General features: G+C 39.4%; 1 protein-coding gene across 1 annotated transcript in view; it reads right to left on the reverse strand.

Moving 5' to 3' along the window:
- Positions 1-25,640, reverse strand: part of HYDIN (HYDIN axonemal central pair apparatus protein) — a 461,030-nt gene that overhangs the window by 228,647 nt on the left and 206,743 nt on the right. The window contains exons 14-19 of the mRNA XM_057534458.1: positions 18,187-18,254; positions 10,920-11,155; positions 8,327-8,427; positions 5,800-5,935; positions 2,969-3,133; positions 1,442-1,594 (exon numbers count right to left, since the gene is read on the reverse strand). Coding sequence (XP_057390441.1) covers positions 1,442-1,594; positions 2,969-3,133; positions 5,800-5,935; positions 8,327-8,427; positions 10,920-11,155; positions 18,187-18,254 — 859 coding nt within the window. The remainder of the gene's footprint in view (positions 1-1,441; positions 1,595-2,968; positions 3,134-5,799; positions 5,936-8,326; positions 8,428-10,919; positions 11,156-18,186; positions 18,255-25,640) is intronic.

A 25,640-nucleotide genomic window follows, 5' to 3' on the forward strand; every position in this document is an offset into this window, starting at 1 on the left:
ATCCTTGATGTGCTTTTGTTTCTTAAAATGTACCAAAAGTTGCCACAAATTGTGAAATCTGGAGATATCTGAAAATGAAAGGGGAGGCAGTGAGGAAGGGAATCCTTGCTGTATTTGTATGTAAGCATTCTTGTGGTTTCTGCCCATCTCCTTCCTCTGTAATCCACTGGGACCCTCTCATGCCCCCTCTCATCATCTCAGACAGGTTGGCTGACTCCTCCTACCCACTGTGAACTCTGCACATACAAAACTGGACCGGAAGCCACATTTCCTAGGCAATACCCCATGCTTCCACCAAACACACCAACTGCGACTCATTGGATAAAGACTAGAGAAGGTGTCATTTTCTGTAGGATTTTTCTTTAAACATTATTCATTATACAAGATCGACAAGGCACTAGATCAAGAGTGGGCTTGTGTCTGAATCTCATGTTCAAAAGAGCAGTGACTGTACAGGAAATCACTGTCTTTACAAGGAGTAATGACAAATGATAATATAATAATAATGATAATGATAAATGGCTCCTAGTTGGGACCAATGACTCTGAGGAGCCATTACAAGTCCGTAGAAAACTATGATCCTATTCCCTCTGATATTTTATAAAATTAACAGTAATTGACTTTTCAGAAATATCTGACAAATGCTGAAACCAAATGTTCACACTCATTCAAATGTCAATTAATTTGGAAATAGGAGAAAGGCTATACTATTTTAAATTTTATATTTAAATGTAGAAAACTTCTTCTAAAATCAAGAATAGTTTCAATTACTGGATTAGAAATTCCTAAATTCTGCAAAAAATTGGTATCTCTGTTTAAAAAATTAGCTTATAGAAAGAAGACTAGCGGATCTAAGTGTCATTATAAAATACACAGAAATAAGATAGACTCATTTCTAGAACCAATTTATAACTATTTTTCTATCTATCTTTGTTTTGCTGTGTTCTTTAATTTCTACTTTTGGCAACTACCATCTTGTTGTATTTCCTACATCCTTATAAACTACATTAAAATATTGCCAGAAGGAAGAGAGAATAAAAATAGAATAAGCATACTAACAAATCTGTAGCCAAATGGCTTCAAATTAAATACAAGGAAGCATTTTCAGTTACAGAGACATTTAAAAAGTGTTTTCTGGAAGTGCGGGGCTGGGCTCAGGAACAGTTCAGTAAGGAGATCTCTGAAGCATCTCCCTGAACTGGGATTATAGTCAATACATTGGCTTGCTTACCCAACTACACGTATATTGTGTTTCTAAATCAACAAAAAGATTATAATAAAGAGGAAGTGGGAATGAGAATAACATAGTTTAATGCAGTTGAACCATTTAAATCTCTGCTTCTGGTGATCATTTTCAAAGGCATGTTGCTAAAATAAGGCCACTGACTATTAAGATATAGGCAGAGCTGTGTTTTCAGTGACAGTTCCACAATCTACTCACCATGCATGCCTTGAATAATGCGGGGATTAAGGACTGGTTAGACAGGTTGAGAATCCTGAGGGAGTCCTTCAGGACGTAGATATTGCCAAAATCAACCTGAGTGGGATGTACGTAGATAACTGGGCCTTCTCCAATGCTCCTTAAGTGACATACCTGCGTTCCATGTAAGAGAAAGAACACAGGAATGGCTGAAAATGGCTGGCCTTTAAAATCAAATTAAAACAGAAGCTTTTAAGCATCCCTTTATAAAAAGCAGGAACATAAAAGCGTGCTTATTAGAACTGACATCCCTTCTCCCTGGTACTCTGTGGTCAAAGGGCACAGGGATGGCCATGCTGATCAGACCTGGAATTCCTCCCTTAAAAGAATGATCCACTTCCCTGGGTCAGTCCAGAGCCGTGCACCCGAGGGGAGACCAGAATAATGGTCCTCGATATGCCACCCAGCACTACAGCCTCAAGAACACTTAGAGGTTAAGGACCAGCACTTCAGATTTGGATGTGGCTGGACTAAGTCTCAGTTCTGTTGTATTAGCAACACGATAGGGCCATCCACTGCACAAAGTTGTGCAGGTTGGGGACTGAAACCCACCTTGCGCTCCTCCCCTGGCCCTGTGCCCTCGGCCAGGCACTGTGTCTGCCCAAGGAAGGGGGTCTTTCTCTTTCATAAAGTGCTTCCTGCTCAGCAAGCTACCCTCTCATGTGCTGCATCTGTGCAGGGCAGGCACAGTGTAGGCTAGAAGGGTACCTGGACTGTGGCACCTTTCAGTTGGCCTGCCTTAGTGATGCTGCTTTATAAGTCAGGTGGCTTACCTATGGCATCTTATATGGAAGACATAAAATACTCTCTGAGCAATCAGAATCACTTCAAACAAATGTATGTTGACATCACCCAGCTTCCAAGTAAACCCGATGTCTAGGAATTCACAGCCTGTTGGGCAACTTCCTCCAAGATTCAAGATTCATCCTTCGATTCAGCTCAAGCAGCAGAGAGATTTCCATATCTCCCTCTTCCCAGGCTTGGAGAAAGACTAAGACTTTCAGTAGGCTAATTTGGGATATAAGTCCAATTATAGAATATGTTATAGCATATAGTTGTATATATATCCAATAATCTACAGGAAAAGATCTGGTGAGCAGTGAGTAAAACCAATCTCAGAGCCCACATGTAGCAAGCTAGGGACACCGAGCTTTGTACTAGGAACAACTGAGGAGGGTGTTAAACATACAGATGTGCTGGTCCTCTGCCCTCGGAGATTCTGACTGAATAGGTCTGGAGAGGGGTCAAATGTGTCTGTATGTGTGAGAAAAATCAGTTGCTATAAAGCACCACTTTTAGATGTAACCACAAACAGATTCCCGAAGTAACAGCCCTGGTATTTTACCACTGCAGAGTGAAAATGAAAAACTCTAGAACTACCAACAACTAGAGGATATGCAAATATGTTGAGTGCCTTACATACGAAGGCTGGAATGTCCGGCAAGAAGTACGGCAATTATAACTACAATTCTGAAAATTGGCTCTCACCATAGGGGGGTCCTGGCTCCCGAAGGTCGAGATGTAAACTGTGGACCTGTACTCCCCAAGGACTTGGGTCTCCAGGGCCAGAGGTATGTGAACGGTGCTGTGGGGAGGAATGACCCCACAGGGGGTGGGACTAGACAGCAACACAGCTGGTGCATCCTGATATACCTGGTGGGACAGAAGCATAAGCAAGCCCCAGGTTCAGTATGAAATCAACAGCATGTTAGATCATTTTGAAACAAGCGTTGTCCTGAGTCTGTGGAGGGTTTTTAGAACTATATCATCGTTAAAGCAAGTGAATGGGGATGAGTACTCCAATTCAGCCAGAAGGAACTTCGGCTGAGTGAGGTGTGCAAAAGGCCCCAAATGCAAAGTGTGCAACCCAGCAAAGTGCAGAAATCATCCACAATGTGAGTTAGTTCAGGGTAACAGCTTCCCACGGCCAAATCTCTTAAACTGGCCTTCCGCACCTTCATGCTTTATTCCCCATCCACTTCACCCCTTTGCGCTTCATCGGTAGAGGCCACTGGCATTTCCTGAACACATGACACTGTTTCCACCTCCAACCCTTTGCACTTGTGGTTACTCTTCCTGGAATGCCCACACCCTCTGACCTGCCTGCACACTCATCCTTATACCCCCAGGGATGCCCAGTGCCCCAGAGTCTGGGCGCTTGCTCTGTTCTCAGGGAGCATCCCGCAGTCCCTTTCCTCAGCGTGCACTGTCAACGCGTCCATCTTCTCCAAGGACTGCAAACTTCTTAGGGCACGACCTGGGTCTCTCCTCAATATGTGCCCACTTTCTGGCCCAAAACACATGCTCAGTACACGTTTGTTCGTTTTTGGTTTGTTTTTTAATATTTATTTATTTGGCTGTGCCGGGTCTTAGTTGTGGCATGCAGGATCTTTTTAGTTGTGGCATGCAGGATCTAGTTCCTGACCAGGGATCTAACCCAGGCCCCCTGCTTTGGGAGCACAGAGTCTTAACCACTGGACCACCAGGGAAGCCCCAGTACATGTTTTTTAAATGGGGAAACAGTTAGGTGAATGAATGAAGGAATGTTGTCCACTGTTTACGAACGTACGTTCCTAAGAACCCTGTTCTCCAGCATATTACTAAGCATTTATGCAACAACAACAACAACAAATAAAACTTTAAAAATCCCATGGTCAAATAAGTTTGAGTAACTGGGAAACACTTCTCAGAGCGTCGGCTCCTGGAGGGAAGGACAGAGCGTGCCGGTTTCACTAGTCCAGGACACCCCGTGGTCTTTCCGCACCTGGTCTGGTCCAGCTTGGCCTAATCTAACTCAGCCTCCCTCAGCAGCAGTGCTCTGCCCAGCCTTCCTGGACCCCAAGGCCAAAGGAAAATCAGTAATACTGATTCCACCTTTATCTAACATTTTGATATCTTACTTATCATGGATTTTTTGTATTAGTTTTGATTTCTTCAAGTGTAGCATGAAAACATTATCTATCTTGATTACTGAGTGTTTTGGCTCTCCCCTAAATTTTGTGCTTGAGGCAAGTGCCTCACCCTTTTCCCAGCCGAGCTGTGCACACACAGCTTCCCTATCACCCTGGGTGACTCAGGCTCTGCTCTGAGTTCTTGAGGTGACCGTGCACTGTGCAGGGCGAGCCTGTTCGGCTGTTGAACACTTGAAAGTTAGAAAAGTTGTCTCCTGTCACCCCCATTCTTGGCTTCTGGTTTTGTCTGAGAGACGCCCACAGAATGACTCGAATTCCCTTTTTTACACAGTAGACCCTTGACTAGTGGGAACTATTTCATCCCAGCTAATTCTCTGTTCCAGATTAGACTTTGTGCTTGCTCCTCATATGACTTGGATTTCCAGATGACAGAGACTGACATTCTCGTTACTCCAAACATAATTCTTTTTTTTTTTTTTTTAAGTTTCCATTAAAAAATACCCTGTCAAGATCTGAAGACTACATTCCAGCACTGCTTTGATGTGTGGCTCCCTCCTTCCTTTAGCTGTGGAACACTGTGTTTCTCCGATGCAGCCTAAACCTGCCTTGGTTCTGTGGCCTCAACACTGGTCTTTTGGAAGGCCAATGGCACTATCCATTGCACCATCGAGTCACCTCACTGGTCTTTTAACTTATTTTGAACTTACAGCCAAATGAAACCCCCATTTGATTTTTTGCATGTATTTTTATTAGAGTACTACTTACAGAAATGAATTTTAAACCCAAATTCATCCTTGGTAAACTGCAGCTCATTAATCACCTTTCATTACTCTAGTCTATACAGGTCTTTTTGAATCTTTTTTCCATCTGTGTTTAACGGCTTAGTCTCCCACCTAGCTAGGTGTAATGGCATGTGGGCAGATCCATTTCATAAAACATTAAGAAACAGTTCCTCCTTTCTCCTTCCTATATTATCTCTAGCCTTCCGGTCAAACAAGTTCATTTATGAATATTGCATTACCATATCTTAGTGATTCTGTTCAAGTCACAGCCATAGACATAAACGAAAACTTCTAGCTCTGCCTCATTTCCCATGCATGGTTAATGCACAGACAATAATTTGCAGGTGCAACTTCTGCATGTTGCCCTAACTGACCCTTTCTCCTCTTTATAGAAGGCAATTTCTCTGGGAAATTAACAACTGTTTCCACCTGCAGCTGCTCACTCATACAGGTGGCAATCCAGCTGTAGCTTCATAACCCCATCTCCAGGTTATCCCATGGTTAAAAATTAGAATTACATACAGTCATGTGCTCAGGAATATGGCTCTTTCAAAGGTCTTCTCTTTCTCACTGAAGGAATCCAACTGAAGAAAAATCAACACTGGAAAAGGATAGAGTAACTCACCTGAGGCAGGACCTGATAGCATCCTGGGAGGTCGTCATGATTGACAAGCTGGATCGCTTTCTCATATGGATACTTCAGGAAGCAGCGCCCACAGTTCACCTCTGTATTAACCACGCGGAGAGTAGGTACAATACACCTGCTCGAAGGAAGGAGTCCATTAAAGAATTCAAAAGGATGGAGGGAGAGCTTGCTTACATATGGAGGACACAGAGTCCCAAGTTAAACACATCTGTCACTGTCACACAGTAGTTTTCCTCTAATAACTACATTAATCATTTTCAAATCTTCTCTCCTGTCATCCCTCTCCCTAAGCCCCCAGTCACCACTTTTTAATCAAAACAGGGCTAGAAGCAGGACTCCTTAAACACTGCCTTCTGTGGGTAATGACTAACATTTCCATTGTTTTTCATATTTGGCCTTCATTTGGCAAAGAGACCCCACAGTGCAAATTCCTTAGGGTTGTGGATCTGTTTCCCTGACAAACAGGGCCAATGCCACCAGCATGAGGTTCTGACTAGCTGTGACACTTTGGACCAGTCAGAGTCCCCTGAGGACTAGCAACAGCTCGCAGCATCTAAATAATGGTAATAATTCTAATTCCTATGCAGAACAGCTGCCTTGGATCAGTAGGCTCAGGCAGCTGCTCGACCCAGAACTGGCACTGTGACGGTGGTGCTCAGTGCGGAGGGGGTGTGATGGCGGAGAGGGAGGGAGGAATGGAAGGCCTGTGTGTGCAGCTGGCCTATTATTAGGTGACTTGGGTTTTATTTTACGTCAGTTAAGTCTCAAAGTCTGCCCTGCCCTACTGCACTATCACAATATAGTGCAATGGTGAGGAGTGCTAGCGTTTGAATCAGTCAGAGCCCGGTTCAAGTACTGACCTTACCAAGTACAGCCTTGAGCAAGCTGCTCTCCCTCCCAGAGTCCCATTCTGCTCATAGGTAAAATGAAGGTAATTTTAGCGATTGATGTTAGCATCATTAACTCTTCTTAGGGAAACACAGAAGACGGTGTGAATGAAGGGTATGGCACGGAGCCGCGTGACGGCTCGGTAAAAGGTGATGAACCTGTGGTAGTGGGTGTCGCCAGCCACACTGCTGGCTCTCTGGGAGAATTACCCTAGGGAGCACGTTCTAAAAGCAGCTCTTCTGTTGAGAGTCTCTGAGCAGTTCTTACAGACTGCACCAAAAGCAGTGACATGAAAGAGAGTCTTGTTGACCTCAAAGTTTGGGTTTAGCACGAGATGAGTGTTCATTTTTAGCTAGAATGGAAGTTGTCAGTTGACCCAATGATTTCGGTAAAGCTTATCCTTTACTACTTGCAACACTGTGGCTGAGAGGACTGATAGTATTTGACTGGTTCACAGAGAATACATGGTAGGTAACTCACAGCCTCCTAGAACCCCCCCTCCCCTTTTTCTTAAAAATTCAGGATTTTCTACTGAGAGCTGCAGGGAAAAGGGGCTGGAAAGTATCAGAATAAACCCACATAGAAAATACATGCAAGACTAGAAAAAAGTCAAACTTTGGGATAGAGAGGACCAGACGAAAGAGTTTTCACTGTTTTTAAACAAACAATTAGGTCTCTGGAGGGAATACTAAGCAGATTATGGCAAGAACTTGACATTATTTTAGGGTCGCCTTTGACTTCACTCAAGCCCAAGACACGGGAAATGGTGCCAGTTATGATGGCCCCACCAACCAGCTCGGCTGCACATTCTTTAAGGTGCATCTTCCTAAGATTCATGGAAGTCCTAAATTCTAGGGATTGGACTATTGTCAGAGTTTTAGTAAGTACCTTTCTCTGTTTCCTTCAGATGGTATTTTCATACACACTCTCAAGTTCCAGATCTGGATATTTCTTTGCTTTGGCAAGAGTGTGGCCAATGATTTTATTTAGGATCATTGTCGTCATCAGTAAGTGACATACCACCCTCGGAAAGACTGTAAATTAGTTGAGGAGACACAGTCAACAAATGGCAGAGCCAGGATCTTAACCTGACTCCAGAGCCCACTGCTGCCTCTATTAAAACGGAGAGACAAGTTGGTGATGGTTCTGAGGAGTTTATGATGTTAGCGAGGGCCTCATTCTGGGGGCCGCCTGCAGCCTCCCTTAACGTCATAATGACAGTGTCCTGGAGCAGGGTCTTCCAATGCAGGGCTGCGAGCCTCACCCTTTCAGCTGCAGAACTCTGGGGTACTATCTTTAAAGATAAAAATAAAAAACAGCAACTGTTCACCTCTTCCTGCTAAAACCTTGTCAGCTGTATACACGGCAAGTCAGACCCATTAAAGAGCACTATTATTCTTAACACTGCAAAACACACGCATCCCTCCTCTTATCTCCACCAAAGGTGCATTTGCTGTTCCAAAGCTCTGTCACTCAAATATCAGATTTAGCTTCCTCTCCCAGGAAAGCAGAACAAACGCAGTGTGAACTGGTTGTAGGCGTGCTGCCTTCTGGAGAAAGAGCCCATTACTGGCGGCTCCGGGAAGACTGGGGAAGAGAAAGCAGGTGAGTGCAATACCTCGCTGTAATTAAGAGCGCCAGCACTTCTTCCCCGATGCCCTCCACGTCTACCACCAGGGCCAGCTCGTATTTCTGCACAGTGTTGGAGCATAAGGTCACCTGGAAAGAACAAGGTGAAAAACTGCTCTTCTCAAAGGCCAGCTCTCTCTCTGCACAGGGGAGAAAGGGGCCAAGGGAGGACCACACTGATGAGTGTGGTTTCTAAGTACTTTATTAGGGGATGTATGGTGTTTTACATTTTTAGTTAAACAAGCTATGTTTCGGGGTTACTGCATGCTGAGTTTTTTCAAAGGCCAGGTTAGAAACCACCAAATGGCTTTTGGTACAATAGGTTTGCTGATTTCCAAGGGGGTTGTATCAAAGGAGTCATACACCTGCATGAGGGGAAACAGGGCCCTGAAGGATATGCAACATCAAACAAATTTTAATTACTGCAATTTAAATTGATCTCTACGACTCTGGGCTATATAAATTACAAAAATTCAATACACCAATAAAACACTACAGCTAGATTTCTCTTATGGCAAAATAAATGTCAGTTATAGAAATGGCATAAGACATCAACTAGATAGCCTTTTTTTTTTTTTTAACCAAAATCTTGTCGTTCCTCCCCACCTCCCATATTCATTATTAGAGAAGAAAATAAGAAGCTCCAAAGAAAGGTTAATCCAAGGACAGTATCTGGCCAGTATATTTTACCCTATGTTTTTATTTACTGTTGTGAAACTTGACATTTAGGCTTTTGAAGGCTTGTTGCAATTTTTAATTGTCTTAAAATGATTTGTACTGGAAGAAATACTTGTAAGTGTAGAAAACAGCTTCTGGCGTAGGTTACAGCTGTTCTATCTATAAATTATGCATCAGGTACTAATTAAAATTTTTTTGGTTGGAAAGGGAATTGTTGGATGCAAATTTAAGTCCACACAGACGTGGTTAAAGTGCAGATCAGGAGGGAAAACTGAGGCTTGGAGAAAGCTTTTCAAAATACAAAGGAAAAATAAAGCAAAGAGGGGGTCATCGATTTGGAAGGAAAACTTGTCAGATTTGGAGACAAGCAGCTGTCCCAGTGCACAGATTCCTGGAGTGACTCTAACCCTTGTTTATGTCTCTGAGCTATGGTTAGAACAAGTGGTTCTGGCAGAAGGCTCCTAGATAGATGCTCTGTCTTCTAAAATCTTCCTGTACTAATCTGGGAGAAGCCCCAAAAAAGGGGGGAAATGGCAGGTAACATGTAAGCTAAGCATTATTAAGTAAAAAATAAATTAACTCATTGCAGCTGCACTTCTTCTTGGGCAAGTCACAGTTAGCAACTGCTCTGATCTGAATGATTGTGTCCCCACCTCCGGCCCCAAATTCACATGCTGAAATCTTAACTCCCAATGTGATGATATTAGGAGGTGAGGCCTTTGGGAGGTGATGAGGTCATGAGGGTGGAGCCCTCGTGAGCAGGATGAGTGCCTTTATAAAATAGGCCCCAGAGAGCTCCCTTGCCCCTTCATCACGTGAGGATACAAGGAGACGTCGGCAGTCTGCCACCTGAAAAAGGGCCTTCACCAGAACCCTACCATGCTGGCACCCTGACCTCGGACTTCCAGCTTCCAGATTGTAAAGAATAAATTTCTGATGTTTATAAGCTACCCAGTCTCTGGTATTTTGTAGTAGCAGCCCAAACAGACTGAGAGAGCAACACTGGGAAATTACAACAATGTGTGATATCAAACCTCACTGGATCCGTGGAGAAGCCCTGAGAAGAGCTGAAAACTCCCAGAATAGATTTAGGATGAGTAGATTCATGGTGAGATATTATGAAGCATTAAAAGCAAATCTGGGGGATAAAACTATAGCTGAATTAAATATTCAAAGGTAACGACTAAAGAGAAAACTATAACCTTAGCTATGAAGTCTTATGTTTTTCCTTTTCCAGAAAAGATCAAATCATTTAAATTTAGCAGCCTTCAGTATTGCTAGACCTAACTGTTCGGAGAAGCAAAAGTAAGTGAGGGAAGACAGCTAAAATCTTTCTCAGTTAGCTGTGAAATAATTCTGCTCGTGGCACCGTGAGGCCATAAGCAAAGCATCACACTGTGGACCTTAATATAAAGCACTGTTAGGACTATCACATCCACATTCGCCATGAAGCCCAGATTCAGATTCAAAATATGAATAAACTGGATATCATCTGTGGCATAAATCTGGATACTTAGTGGTATAAATAATGTGAGTCTAACGCAGGACCTAATTATCAACGAGTTATTAAATATTTTTATGTTAGTACTGATAGGCGTACTATCTGTTTAGAGCAGTGGTTTCAGCAGAAATTGCTAGAATCCACTGTTCTGGTAAAGGCAATGCATTTAGATTGATGGAAACCCACTGGAGCAGTGTCAGCGCTTTTGCCCAATATATTTGATCTGGTTTCTTTTGCTTCAGTAGTTTATTTCCTTATGGAAACAGACCCACTTTTCTATGTGAATTAGAGGCACTCCCTCCCATTGACACTGGGCATATAAAGCAAACTCTAGATGTGGTCCCAGTAACTATATGACAGTTCAGCTGCTTGGCCACATGGGCTGGAAGGCTGTGCACTTCACCCTGACAGCAGCAAATCCTTGGGAGCGAATGGTGCCACAGTCGGGGGTGATGGTGAATTCCTTTGGTCTCATTACGGGTACTTCATCCTTGTTCCAATATGATTTTTTGTTGTCTGAATACTGCTCACAACTTGAAATGCTTTTATGGCCAACACCATCCCCAGGCACACGCAGTTTGAAGGTCATGGGGACCAAGGAGGTATTATTGAGGGAACATATCAAGGTATGAGGAAACCCTGGAAAACAAAATGTAAGGTGAGAAATAAAAGCCCCACAAGAGCTTCCCTTTAACTTCAACCTCCCCTTGCACTGCCAAACCTCTTAAATGAATTGTCTATGCACTTAAACACTACTTGCTTAATTCCAACTCTCCCCAGTATTGTTTTCAGTTGCACAATCAATAAATGCATTTCACTCATTCATTCATTCAGTGAATACTTACTATGCATTTACTATGTAACAACAATAGACATGAAACAAATCCCTCCACCATCATCCAGACCCCTCTCTAGAGGCAGTCTCTATAATCAGTTTGCTGAGTAATATTCTAGAAGCACATTGTGCAATTAATTTTCACACAAAAATACAGATTTTTTCCCCAAAGAACAGAGTTATATTTGCTCTTCTTATTTGCCAGTGTGTGAAAGGAGAAGCCTCTACGGTTTTGCCCACTGTGTGACCCAGAGCCTGCCAAGACATTATATAATTCATCCTAGACTCGTCTGAGGCTCATGTTCTCAGGGTCGATGACACAAAATAGAATAATAGCCTCTCCTGAGAGAGACTTTACGATCTACTTTTGAGCCAGCCAGAGACTAATACATCGGCTTTCACCTCCCTTAGACAAAGCTGCTTTTTAATGTTATTTCTAGCCCTCCTACATTCAGTTCAGGGAGACTCATGTTCCTTTCCTAGAGATGTGGATCCTACTTGCCTGGTAAACAATAAACTGAACTGATTTTGGATTCCCTAGGTGGCCAATGTATCTGCTACCATTTTCAGAACAAGAATGATCTACACTCATAAGAGAACAAATATGCATATTTCTACTGGATGTAAACACTTCTCTTTCTACGTTGAACACTACTGCGATAAAATACAATTGGTCTCCTGGAGTTATTACTGCAGTACTGCTGGGGATATTTTGAACCGATCTACTTCACCCCACGTCTGAGCTTCTGTCTACACATTAGGACTGTTGGAAGAAACACATTCATGTCTCCTTTGTGATTCTGCACCTGCCAATCTACTTGGAAGAGATCTTTTATGGAAAAAGAATTGTCTGATTAAGGGCTCTTGAAAGATTATTCTTGGAAATTCCAGAGGTATTTCTAGAAAGTCAGTTTCACAATCATGTAATTGTTACATTTGACTTTTCTGAACTTTCCCAACAATGGCTCTTGTTTTACCTGACCATTTATGGGGTAAATACTGTTCAAACATAGGGTGTATTATGGAAGTGGATCCTATAAAGATTCAGACAGGTCTTTCCAAACCATTGCCCAGACTACTTCCCTGAAGCGTTTTTCTGAGAATAAAGCCAACTACAACCTCCTAGCTAGAACAATTCCTTGTACAACTACTTGTAATACCCCATATTGCTTATCCAGGAGCCTGAAGAAAAGGGATATTATTTTATTAAAGCCTGAAGGCTCATTAACACAAATGTTATTCTTAGGTTTCTGGTTGCACCAAGTCTGAATTACTACCCTATCTGTAGTCCAACTGAATGCAAGTAATTTACAGTGTAGACCTCTATACTCCCTTCTTTAGCACGTAGTACATAAAAAAAAAACCAAAAACAACACGTATGTGCCTTTTCTTGGAATAATTAACAACATGCTTGGCCAGAATGCCTCAAAGATTCAAAGAGACACCTTCATACCTCTCCTGGTACTTAAATAATGATTTAAAAGATGATAGTCTCATTGACTCTCATTCAATATGTGTATTGTCACCTGACCTAGAAAGCCCCTAAGAAGAAACTAAAGGAAACTAGGGGCAAAAGATCACAAGGCTGCAAAGGAAAAATTTCATTTCTGACAAAAGGTGGTACATTATTTGGAACATTATCTCTCTAAGAATGGACCCTAGCTAAGATGAGTGTTAAACTGATTCAGCAATACCTAAGACCAAAAATTAAATGACAATTGATAAGACTTTTTGGGATTCACGGGCTATTTTAGACAATGGATTCCTAATTTTTCTAGTAAAATAAAAATCTCCACAAGGCAAAGGGAAATGTGTTAGCAGAGCATTGTGCAAAACAGATGGTACTTTTGTAGCTGTCTACAGAAATAATTCACAATATGGGAGATCAATAAGCACAATTTGCAGAATCCATTCTGAACATAAAAAATTCAGACTTAGAAAACAAACATTACCTAAAATTGGGATCCTCTGTTCGTGCCAATGGTCTCTGGCACACCAACTATGACGTGTCCCAAAGTATGAGCTGGTCTTTGACAAAAATCTTACACCACAGGTCCCATCATAAAAGAGATGAGATAATTTCTGAATAAGAGTTGATAGGAAAATTTCTCCTCTGTAACTGGGGATGTGGCTGGCTCCTGCCTTACATTCTGCTATCATATTCCAGGAAAACTGTGCAGTGAGCTGTGGGTCTAAATCATACTCCAAAGAACCTTTCAAATACAGATGGGCTGTGCCAAAATTATACAGTTAAAATATGTTGTTGTAATTGTCTGTAAATTCTTGAGATGGATTTGAGCCTTCCTATACAGAAAGGCCACTGCCATAAATGTGACTAAGACATTGTACTCTATAACTTTCCCACCTAGGGAATACCAGCCTTACATAGAAGAGTTATAAAGAATCTTACAGTGTGTTAACCATGTGATAAAAAAATTCACAATTACAATCCCTGGGAAATGTAGAACACAAAAATAGTATTTTTGATCTTAAACTGGCCAAGTTCTCTGAGGCTCCTGGAGTTCTTTGGTGAAGAGTTTTACTTTTGGTTCTAATGTCTATCAGACCAGGTTAGCTCCCTCTAGAACTCAGACTATTCACCCTAGGAAATAATAACTAGAAGACCCATGGGATTACAAGTCTTTTATCAATCTGAATCAAGCTTGCTTAATGCAGACATAACTACACATTGTCAAGAACCAGCTCATCTGTAAGTTCAAGAAATCTTCCCAAAAAACTCACCCTCAGAAACTCTCCCTCTTTCAACCTCAAAAATCAAAAAAATATATCAATAGCCTTCTTTAGAGCCTTCTAACAACTGACCCTGCAGTTAATTAAGAGGTGAGCTTTTGGGTAAAAAGACGCCCAAAGAAACTGAATTACTGGCTGAAGACGAAAACAACTCTTACTGGAGATTTTAAATGGAAGTTTGCTAAAAAAGCCCCAAAACTTCCAGAAATTGATGACCTTCAGCAACAGATTGCTATTCCAAGCTCCTCAGAACAAGCAGACTCTACGTGAAATAGAAAGACTCTGCCCAAGAGTGATGGAACAAGATTTTGCTACATACCGGGCATTATTGATTCTCATACTTTCCCTTGTATACTTTCCTTCTTTATCATTCTGCCATATTATTCTCTATTTACTTTCATAAAGTCATAACAACTCTGATATCCCCTATTGTGTCTCCCTTATTGTTAATGATAACTTATTCGGGTCTAGGCTTTGCCCATGCCTACTATAATATCTTCTGCCGACCTTTCTAAGAACTTTCTATGATCATGACAATTAAGCTTTGGCCCTGACTCTCCACTTTACACTCTCCTAAAGTCAATTTAAATACTACCCCTTGAGTAAAATACTGCTAGTTCGTACCTGGCCATGGAAGAGACAACTATCATGTATATTTTTTGATGCTTATATTTATTTATCCCAACAACTCTAACCTCAAACCCTAACTTCTCTGTCCAAATTATCCAATGGTCAAGTTCACTGAAAGCCTGGAGCCTTCCAAATTCCTTATTCTCATTCAGCAAATTCTTGTGCCTCCTGAAAAATAGTGACTTTGCAGATACTTATCCTGCCGCTTTTGGTCTATCACCTGGCATAATACCAGTTATGACTTGGTCCGTTTTATTCTTTGACCAATCTGAGGAGTTATCAAAGCCTCAGTGTTCCTTCAGGGACAATCACCACCCAAATTCTGTAATTTAGCTCTCTCATGATACTGTAACTTCAGTCAAACTAATTAATTATTAGACAGGTCATCCAACAACCAATCAAAACCTTCACAGCCATACTTTAAATATTTTAGATACCAACCAACAGTACTATTACCTCTCACCTACTTTATGGTATTTATAATATCCTAACATCATCGATCCCCACAGACCCTGATGCCAAATCCAAATCTTCATCTCTAAGCAAGTAAATGCCATGTCTCCAACACTAGCCTGTAACAGATGGCTCTTCAGGAATGGGCCTTCTTGCCAATATGGGGACAATACTACCAACTTTAGTTAGCTTAATGTACTCCCCAGCTCTACAACAGTCTCTGAAGACCTCGTTTAACTCCACACAATATATCTGTCATCCTGAAATAACTAAAAAAGTCCTCCAATTTCTGGCTGACTCCTGTAACAGTTGATTTCTCTTTTGAATCTGGAACTAACTATATAAACTTCTTAGAGTATAGTTTCAAATAAATAACTCTCCTAAGAACCATGTTTCTTTGTGATAGGAGGCCAATCTACCTGGAGAAATAAGTGATACTTTGTGTTGGAGTCATGAGGACTCTAGTTCCAACTCTGGAATTTGAAAATATACCATAAGACAATTTTGAAAGATTACTACAAAACTGCCCCTAACTTTGGCCATTACAGTGAAGAATCCAGAAGCACAGCAAAGGAGCTTGAATTTACTGAACCAGGTGTTTTGAAAACCTTAGATTTCCTATTGGCAAGAAAAAGGGTATGTTTTTATTAACATTTCCTGTCACAGTGCAGAGAAGATTAAGGAATCCATATCCAAACTAAAAGAAAAGGCAACTTGGGTTTTGAAGGTGGACTTAGGAGGGTAAGTTCTCATATCTCAGACTTGGGAAATCTTGGGTCATGGCTCTGTAGTGTCTTCTAGCCTCTTATATCATAAGAGTCTAGCTGCTGTATCATCAAATGGTTCAGTAAGATATTATACAAAAGGAAAATAAACTATTTCTAATTTTCACCTAAGCTAGTTACCAAAACTTCTAGCTGGACCAACTATGAGGAACAGCTGTTGACTATTATCTCTATAGTGAAAGGAAACTATGAATAAATTACCCAGTGATGGCCTTTCCTGTATCCTTAGGGATAAGAGAGGACCAAATGGAAGACTGTTACTGGAAAAACCTACCTAGCCTTGGAGCATGCATACATGGTTTTACCCATTGTGTGACCCAGAGCTTGCCAATATCAAATACAGCATTTTGAGTAAATCAGTGGCATCTTGGGGATATACATTTGCCATATTCCATGCAAATGTACTATTAGGGGCTTTGATGTTTTAAAATGTTTGGATTCTAGATAAAAGCATTTCAGATATTCATGGGGTTCAATAATTGGCTTATCATTGGCACAGTATTTACATTAACATGTCAGAGCTGAGCAATAGGGCACATTCTGGACAATAAGTCAGTGGAGATTTCTTGGAGTAACTGATTTGAGGTGCTTACTTTGACTTGTTTTTCCCTCCAGGGCATACGACATAGGGCACATCTTCCAAATGTACTTGGACTGGACTTTGTGTTTAAATGCCTGTGGAAGGGTATGCTGCTGTGGGCACCAGTTGCTCAGAGCTCTCCATGGACTCAGTTTGAAGTGTTTGGAGTACACTGCGTAGGTCTTTGGGTACACAAACTCCCCTCTTATTGTGCATCAGTCACAGTTACCCTTAAGTTGTAGGTCACTTTCATTTTCCTTCAAAAGAGTCTATCATTCAAATATGCCCTACAAATCTGTAACATCTCTCCAGCCATTTTCACATTCTATATGAACAGACATTCAACTTCATTTATATAGATTTTCCTATGGTATGTGCCTTACCCAATATAACGTAGATCACGGTGGGGGCATTGTATAAATAAATATATTCTGAACTTTAGAAACTTTTATAACACCCAAATGTTAAAGCAACTGATAAAGGCATTATGAATCAGCTTTTTCTAAAGAACTATTTTTCCCCAAGTTAGACAGGCCTACTTGAAATGAAGCAAGAGAACTGAAAGTCAAAATGGGAAACAATAGAGCAAAATGGAAAGAATTATGGAATAAAGGTTTAGACTAGGGTTTCTCAATTTTTTAAAGTTATCACCTCCTAAAAAGAACCACTGTGATAAATTAATTTTATATCAAGTCAAATCAGTTAATTAAATATGATTTAAATTAGACAATTTCTACCTAACAAGAGAAATTAAATACTAAGGAAAAAGATTCTGTTGGGCAGGGTGGAACTTCGAAGGAACACAAACCATTGTTATACCTAAGTTGTTTCAATACCCAAGAGCCAATTTTTGCCTCTCTAGGGGCAACTCTCAACACCCAAGTTGACAGTATATGATTTAGATACATCTCAATTGAAATACTAATTCTGCCACTGCTGTGTGACCTTTGGGAGTTATTTAACTGTTCCAATGCTCAGTTCATCCATCTCTAAAATGGGGACCTAAAAGACTGCCTTCTCCTAGGATTGCTAAAACGTTTAAATGTAGTACCACATGTAGTTACTTAGCAGTAATTGGACTACAAGAAAGAACCAATTAATGGGTAATTTTGCTGCCACTGTTGTTATCATTTTTATTATTGGGGAAGTTTAGATGGGAGAAAATGACTCAGGGAAGCAATTGAGTAAAAAGACTATACAAACATATAGAAGAGTCTTCAATTTGGAGTGATAAAACACCTGAATTAAACCACGACCGAGCTCACTTTAAACCTGAGAGCATCTCTGTGGAAAGGTTGCTGTGTAGCCAAAGTGGCAAATCAGAATCTGCATATAAACAGAATGTTCAGAATGTTAAGACAGTGGAATAAAGCATAAAGCTTTCTGTTGTTCCACTGCAGGAAGAGGGGGGACAGCCATGGCATGACAACTACTAGTATCCAGGAGACATGGCTATAACATTCACCTATAAACTAGGAAACAGCACCAAAATTCTGCAGAGGAAGAACAATTCTAGACCCTCTTAGCTATTACCCACACAAAATGGTAAGAGAAGCTCTTTGTAAACTTTCCTCCTTCCATGTGGAGGGAAAAGTAATTCTTCTCAATTTCTAATTTAAAATGGAAAAGTACTCACCAAAGGAAACATCACCAAAATGCAGAGCAGGAACATTAAAATGGAAGGTAGGTCCAATGACACAGCCTCTGGAAGTAGGAATACAAGTTAAGGGAGTGGAAAGAGAATCCAGTGAATTCAAGGTAACAGTCAAGAAGTGGGTAGAGGTAAGTACTGAAAACCATAATTTAGCATTAAATCAATTACAGCATCATCTTGGACTTAAGGAAACTGTGAGATGATCGTCTAGCCCAATGGTTCTTAGAATTCCTTTTCCACTCTCAAACCTTTGGGCTTTAGCAAACGATGCTATGGTTAACTTACCACCATATTGCTATCAGTGATGAGGCAGAGCAGACACGTCACTGAACTAATGGCACAAAATGTTAATGTGGATGAGACACATATCATGAAAATTTATTAACTCAGGCAAGAAAAAAATTATAGGTTTAATCATATAATAGACATCAAAGACTATCAATGATACCAGTATTCCTTGGCCCACACCTTTATAAAACTGTTTTAATCCAGTTCCTACCACCAACTAGCTGTGATCTTGGCCAATCACTTTACCTCTGTAGGCCTCAGTTTCTTTTCCTAACGTAGGAAAGAGAAGACTGGAACAGGTGGCCTTTAAGGACTCTTTAACTGTTGTTGTTCTGTTTCCCTCTCATACAAGACTCATGATCTTGGAGTGACACTCTAGCTTAAAATAAATAATAGAGAGATTCTACAGTTTCTAACTGACTTCAGGTGTGGTAGATAGCATAATGGTCCCCAGAGATGTCTATGTGCTAATCCCCACAATCTGTGAATATATTAGGTTACATGGCAAAGGGTAATTAAGGTGGCAGAAGGAATTAAGTTTGCTAATTAACTGATCTTAAGATAAGGGGATTAGCCTGAATTATCCAGGTGGGCTCAATGTAATCACAAAGGTCTTTAAAATTAGAACACGGGGCAGAGAGGAGGTAGGAGTGAGGCAATGTGAGAAGGACTCAACCAGCCTTTGCTGGCTTTGAAGATAGAGGAGGCAGACCATGAGCCAAGGACCGTGGGCAGCTTCAAAAAGCTGAACAAGGTTAGGAGATGAATTCTCCCCTAGAGCTTCCAGAAAGAAACACAGCCCTGGCCAACACCTTGATTTTAGCACAGTAAGACCTGTGTTGGACTTGAGATCTACAGAACTGTAAAATAATAAATCTGTATTGTTTTAAGCTACTATGTTTGTGGTAATTTATTACAGCAGCAATAGAAAACCAATATATCAGATATTTGTTTATTCTTGTCTTTCTCCATGGTCCATGTCCCTAAAATCTCTAGACCAAAGGTAAGAACTGAAATAATTCCCCACCTATGTGCCAAGCTTTTAAAAGTTATAGACACAAATACCAGAAACCCTGCTAAGCATGAGTCTCCGGCTGTTAGCCTGGGAGGAGAGATGACAACAAAGACTCAATGCAGCAAGTTTCAATTCTAAAAGCCTTTCCCAGGACCATCTATTCTATTTCATGCTAATGATCCAAAGTGGTTTCAAAAGGGGCAGCTGGTACTTAGCAAGGAATTAGGATCCAGCTGAGATAAGTCAAAGGAGCCTACAGCTTAGATACTTGATTTGTAAAAGAAGTTTTGGGGGGGCCAAAGAAACAAATAGATCAAAAGTGTCTGAAATGCACAAAAGCCTAAAGAAATAAGAAAGATCACAGAACTGCACAAAGCAGTCATTTAATCAGTGTAGTAGAAAAAAACCAGAGTTAAATCACATTTGTTCAAAGGCACAGGTAACTAGGGGAACTGCAGCTGAATACCAACTGGACTTAGATATTGTCACATTCATTCAAACAGGGGTCCTGAACATTAGGGCAGTCTCTGCCAAGATGGTGTCCTCCATCAATGCAATGGTCTGTTAAAATTAGAATTTTAAAGACTAAGAGAGTGATTGAATTATGATGTTATGTGAAACGGGTTGAATGCGAAATATGCTACAGTTAAACTGTATAAAGTCACATATGAAAAAATAGGAGGGAACAAAACTGTTCATGGGTAATTTAAAAAATCACATTAACTTTACAGTGCTGTTTATCCAACCACTTAAAATACTGTGTCATGCAGCTGGAGAAATCAATAGAAACAGCAACTGTTCTGATCTTTCAAGGCATACTAGCCAAAATTATGTGGTACTAAGGAAAGAAGATTACCCAACGATAAAAGAATAAGAAACAAAATTACAGAATCCACAATATTAACTTTATAGAGACTTCTTGGACCATAAGGCCCAAGAAAGAGTTCCTGGCAAAGTCATAAGTAAAATCAGTATTACTGCATGGAGCTGGAAATAAATAATAAATTATACATGTATTTCACCCTTTATCATTAGACATTTATTTATGACACTAGATATTTGCCAAGTTTTCAAAATTATTGTTTGTGGTTTGAAGTGCTAGAACACTTTGGACAAATGCAATTTAGACAAGAATATTTCTCTTAGCAATTTGTGATTAGTTTTAGGATGAACATAAGCATTCTTTCCACAGTCAGACTTTCCTTTCCTTTGAAAGAAACAAGGAATGAACATCGAAAATAAGAAAGTGGCATGGGAGTGGTGTGAATGGTAAGGTGCAGAGGATAAAACAAGAGACTTAACCTCCACAGAGCACCTGGAGTATTAACTAGTCCAAGTTTACTTGCAAGTTCCTAGGAGATTCCTAAACCCTATTATTCACAGTGGAAAAACCAAGCAGACCCTAACCTATTCAGACATTGCTAGTGACATGCATTACTAGTTTGGGATCTTTAGGAGAAGAGATCAGAGGTTTAAAAAATTCACCCATGAAATGAATGAATTATAGGCTCCTGGAAATTAAAAAAAATAACAGCCCCATTGAAATATAATTCACATGCTATACAATTCACCCATTTAAAGTGTATAAGTCAATGGTTTTTGTATAGTATTCACATATATATATGTGCAAACACCACCTGGGTTAACTTTAGAACATTCCTGTCACCTCAAAAAGAAACCCCATACTCTTTAACTATCACCCTCTATCTCCCACCTCCACCCCTGGCCCTAAGCAACCACTAATCTACTTCCTATCCATATACAGATTTTCTCTCTCTGGACATTTCACATAAATGGAATCATACAATATATGGTCTTTTGTGACTGGCTTCTTTCACTTGTCATAGCGTTTTCAAGGTTCATTCATTGTACCATGTTGTAGCATGTACATCCTTTCTTTCTTTTTTCATTCCTTTTTATGGTCTTAATAACATTCCATTGTGTGGATAGACCACATTTTGTTTATTCATTTATCAGTTGGTAGACACTTGGATTATTTCCACCTTTTGGCTACTATGAATAATGCTGTAATAAACATTCATGTACAAGTATTTGTATGGATTTATATTTTCATTTTTCTTGGGTATGTATCTAGGAATGGAATTGCTGGGTCATATGGTAACTCAACGTTTACTTGAGAAAACCTGTCAGACTGTTTTCCAAAGTGGCTGTATATTTTACATTCACACCATCAGTGTTTGAAGGTTCTGATTTCTCTACATTCTCTCCAACACTTGTTATTTTCCATTTTTTAAATTATAGCCATCCACGTGGGTGTAAAGTTGTATCTCATTATGGTTTCAATTTGCATCTCCCTGATGATGAATGATGTTGAGAGTCTTTTCATATGTTATTAATCATTTGTATATCTTCTTTAGAGAAATGTCTGCTCAGATGGTTTGTCCAATTTTTGATTGGTTGTCTTTTTATTAGAGTGTAAATGTTCTCTATATATCTTAGATATAAGTCCCTTTTCAGATATGTGATTTACAAATACTTTCTCCCATATTGTGGTTTGTTTTTTCACTTTCTTAATAGTGTCCCTTAAGGCACAAAATTTTTAAATTTTGATGAAGTCTAATTTATTTATTTTTTCTTTGATTGCTTATACTTAGGTGTCATCTTTAAGAAACCTTTGCCTAATCCAAGGTCATGCATATTTGCACTTATGTTTTATTTAAACAGTTGTATAGTCTTAGTTGTTACATTTGGGTCTTTGGCCCATATTATGTTAATTTTGTATATGGTCTGAGGTTTGCGGGGTGGGGGGTTCAACTTTATCCTTTTGCATGTGGATATCCAGTTGTTCCAGCAGCATTGGTTGAAAAAACTATCCTTTTTCCCATTGAATTGTCTTGATACTCTTGATAAAAATAAATTGACCATAACTGTGTGAATTTATTTTTGGACTCTCAATTCTATGCCATTGATCTATATGTCTATCTTTATGCCAGTACAACACATTCTTGATAACTGTATCAAAACTATAGTAAGTTTTGAACTGGGAAGTGTAAGTCCTCCAAATTTGTTCTTATTTTTTTAAATTGTTTTGGCTATTCTGGGATTCTTGCATTTCCATATAAAGTTTAGTATCAGCTCATCAATTACCAGAGAAAGGGCAGCTGAAATTTTGACAGAATCATGTTGAATCTATACATCATTTTGGGAAATACTGCCATCTTAGGTTAATATTGAGTCTTCCAATCCATGAAAACAGATGTCTTTTCACTTATTTAGGTCTTCTTTTAAATTCCTTTCAATGATGTTCTGTAGTTTTCAATGTACAAGTCTTACACTTTTTTTGTTAAATTTATTCCCAACTTTATCATTTTTTTTGAACCTATTGTAAATGGAATTTTCTTAATTTCATTTTTGAATTTTCATTGCTACTGTCTAGAAATACAATTGATTTTTGTACATTGATTCTATATCCTGCAATTGTTCTGAACTCATTCGTTAGCTCTATAGTTTTTTGGTGGATTCCTTAGGATATTCTATATATAATATCATGTCATCTGCAAAGAGAAATAGTTTTACTTCTTCCTTTCCAACCTGAATGCCTTTTATTACTTTTCCTTGCCTAATTGCCTTGGATAGAACCTCCAAGTACAATGTTGAGCAGAAACAACTTTCAGTTTTATTAATTTTCTCTATTGTTTTTTTAATTTCATTAATTTCCACTCTAATCTTTATTACTTCCTTCCTTGTGCTTGCTTTGGATTTAGTTAGCTCTTCTTTTTCAAGTTTCTTAAGGTAGCAATTTAGGTTATTGATTTGAAATCTTTCTTCTTTTTAAATACAGGCACTTACAGCTATCAGTTTCCCTCTAAGCGCTACTTTTACCACATCTCATAAGTTTTGGTATATTGTGTCTTGTTTTCATTTATCTCAAAGTATTTTAAAATTTCTGTTGTAATTTCTTCTTTAACCTATTGGTAATTTAGGAGTGTTTTTTAATTTCCACATATTTGTAAATTCTCCAGATTTCCTTCTATTTTTTATTTTTCATTCATTTCTTTCTAGTTGAAGAATACACTCTCTATGATTCAAATTATTTAAAATTTATTGAGACTTGTTTTATGGCTTAACACATGGTGTATTCTGGAAAATGTTCCAAGTGCACTTGTTGGGTTCTACAGGTATCTGTTAGGTCCAGTTGGTTTATGGTATTGTTCAGCTCTTCTATTTCCTTTATGATGTTCTGCCTAGTTGTTCTATCCATTGTTGAAAGTAGGGTAGTGACATCTCCAACTACTACTGTTCAATTACCTATTTCTCTCTTCAGTTCTGTAAGCTTTCGCTTCATGTATTTTGGGGACCTGCTGTTAAGTGCATCAATGTTTATAATTGTTGTATCTTCTTGATGGACTGACTATTATTGTAAAATGTTCTTTGTCTTTGTAACAATTTTTGTTCTAAAGTTTATTTAGATATTGGTATAGCCACTCCAGCTTTCTTTTGGTTAGTGTTTGCAGGGTATCTTTTTCCATCCGTTTAAAAAAGTTTGAACCTATTCATACTTTCAGATCTGAAGTGCGTCTCTTGTAGACAGCAAAAAGTTGGATCATATTTTGTATGTGTGTTTTAAAAGTCTATTCTGCTAATCTCTGCCTTTTAATTTAAGTGTTAAATATATTTATAGTTAATATAACAAATGATAAATTAGGATTCCCTCTTCCTTTTCTCTATTTGTTTTCTACATGTCTTAATGTTTTCTCAGTTCTTCTATTCTTTCACTATTGCCTTCCTTTGAGTTAAATGGGTATTTTCTAGTATAGCCTTTTAATTCCCTTGTCATCTCTTTTACCATACTTTTGGTTAGTTTAGGAAATAATTTAGGAAATAGGCAATCACATCCTGAATTTGGATAAATAATTCACAGAGTCGCAGGGTAAGACGATAGGATTCATGTAACAGGAATGTCTACCAAACCCAAATTCACCAGTCACTGCACCTAATATACAACCTTGCAAGTAGGAGGTGCTCATTAAGAGTTTATTAAACAAATATCCAAAATACATGGTTTTTTTTTCTAAATACAGTAGCAATGTGTGCATGTTGATAGTTAGATACAATATTAATTATTAGGCTAAACTTAAAATGTGGAATGACTGGATGAAATTGGGATGGGCTTTTTTATCCAACTTGAAGGACAGTTAGCCTGTCTCAGCCAGCAGTTTGATTTTTCTTTGCCTGCATGAAAAGTAAAATTATGGTCCTTTAACATCCTATTCTTTCTTGCCTATAGATAGGAATAGTCTCCTTTTATCTTAAATGTTTATAAGAGCAGAGTTTTAAGATTTTATCTTTCCCACTTTTGTATGGAGGCCTGTCTATGATGCTGGATGTTGCAGAGGGTACTCATGGTTCTGAACAATATTTCCTGGTGCCAAGAAGTCAGAAAGCCTTGATTCAGTTGGGGGCTTTCAAGAGCTGATCTTCTGGAACTTAACAAGGGGGCTAAGGGGCCAGATGATCTCTGAATGATAGACAAGGTTGCACTTGCAAGTTTGCTCTTCCTGCTTCTCCAGATAACTACCTCCACTGTTTGTCATGAGATGTGAATTGTTATGGAGGTGGGAGGTGGGTTAAAGTTTACATAATGTGAAAAAGTACTCCTGTTCTTCTCATATTCTGCACATCCCTGAAGGAGGTAAATCTTGGGCCAGGATAAGCATGATACATCTTCTTAAGAGTCAATGTTATTCAAATATCTGGAAAGCTACTCCAATTTTTTCTTTTAGCACAAACACAGATGCATTATGGAAAAGAATGTAAATGCATTGTGAATGTTTCAGATAAGTCTTGAGATCTTTTTAAAGAGTTTATGACTGTGGTAGGCTGTCTTAGCCATGCCACAGAACACCTGAGGCAAATGCACTCACTCTCCTTACTTGTTAGGGGTTGTATTCATTTGCTAGGACTGTCATAAAGTATTAGAGACTCGGTGGTTTAAACAACAGAAATTTATTTCCTCACAGTTCTGTAGGCTGGAAGTCCAAGATCAATGTGTTGGCAGGGTTGGTTTCTTCTGAGGAACTTCCTCCTTAGCTTGTAGATGGGTACCTTCTCCCCATGTCTTCCCACAGTCTTTTCCTGTTTGTGTATCTGTCCTAATGTCCTCTTCTTACAA

This window comes from Balaenoptera acutorostrata, chromosome 19, assembly GCF_949987535.1.
Source record: "Balaenoptera acutorostrata chromosome 19, mBalAcu1.1, whole genome shotgun sequence".
NCBI classification, from domain to species: domain Eukaryota; kingdom Metazoa; phylum Chordata; class Mammalia; order Artiodactyla; family Balaenopteridae; genus Balaenoptera; species Balaenoptera acutorostrata.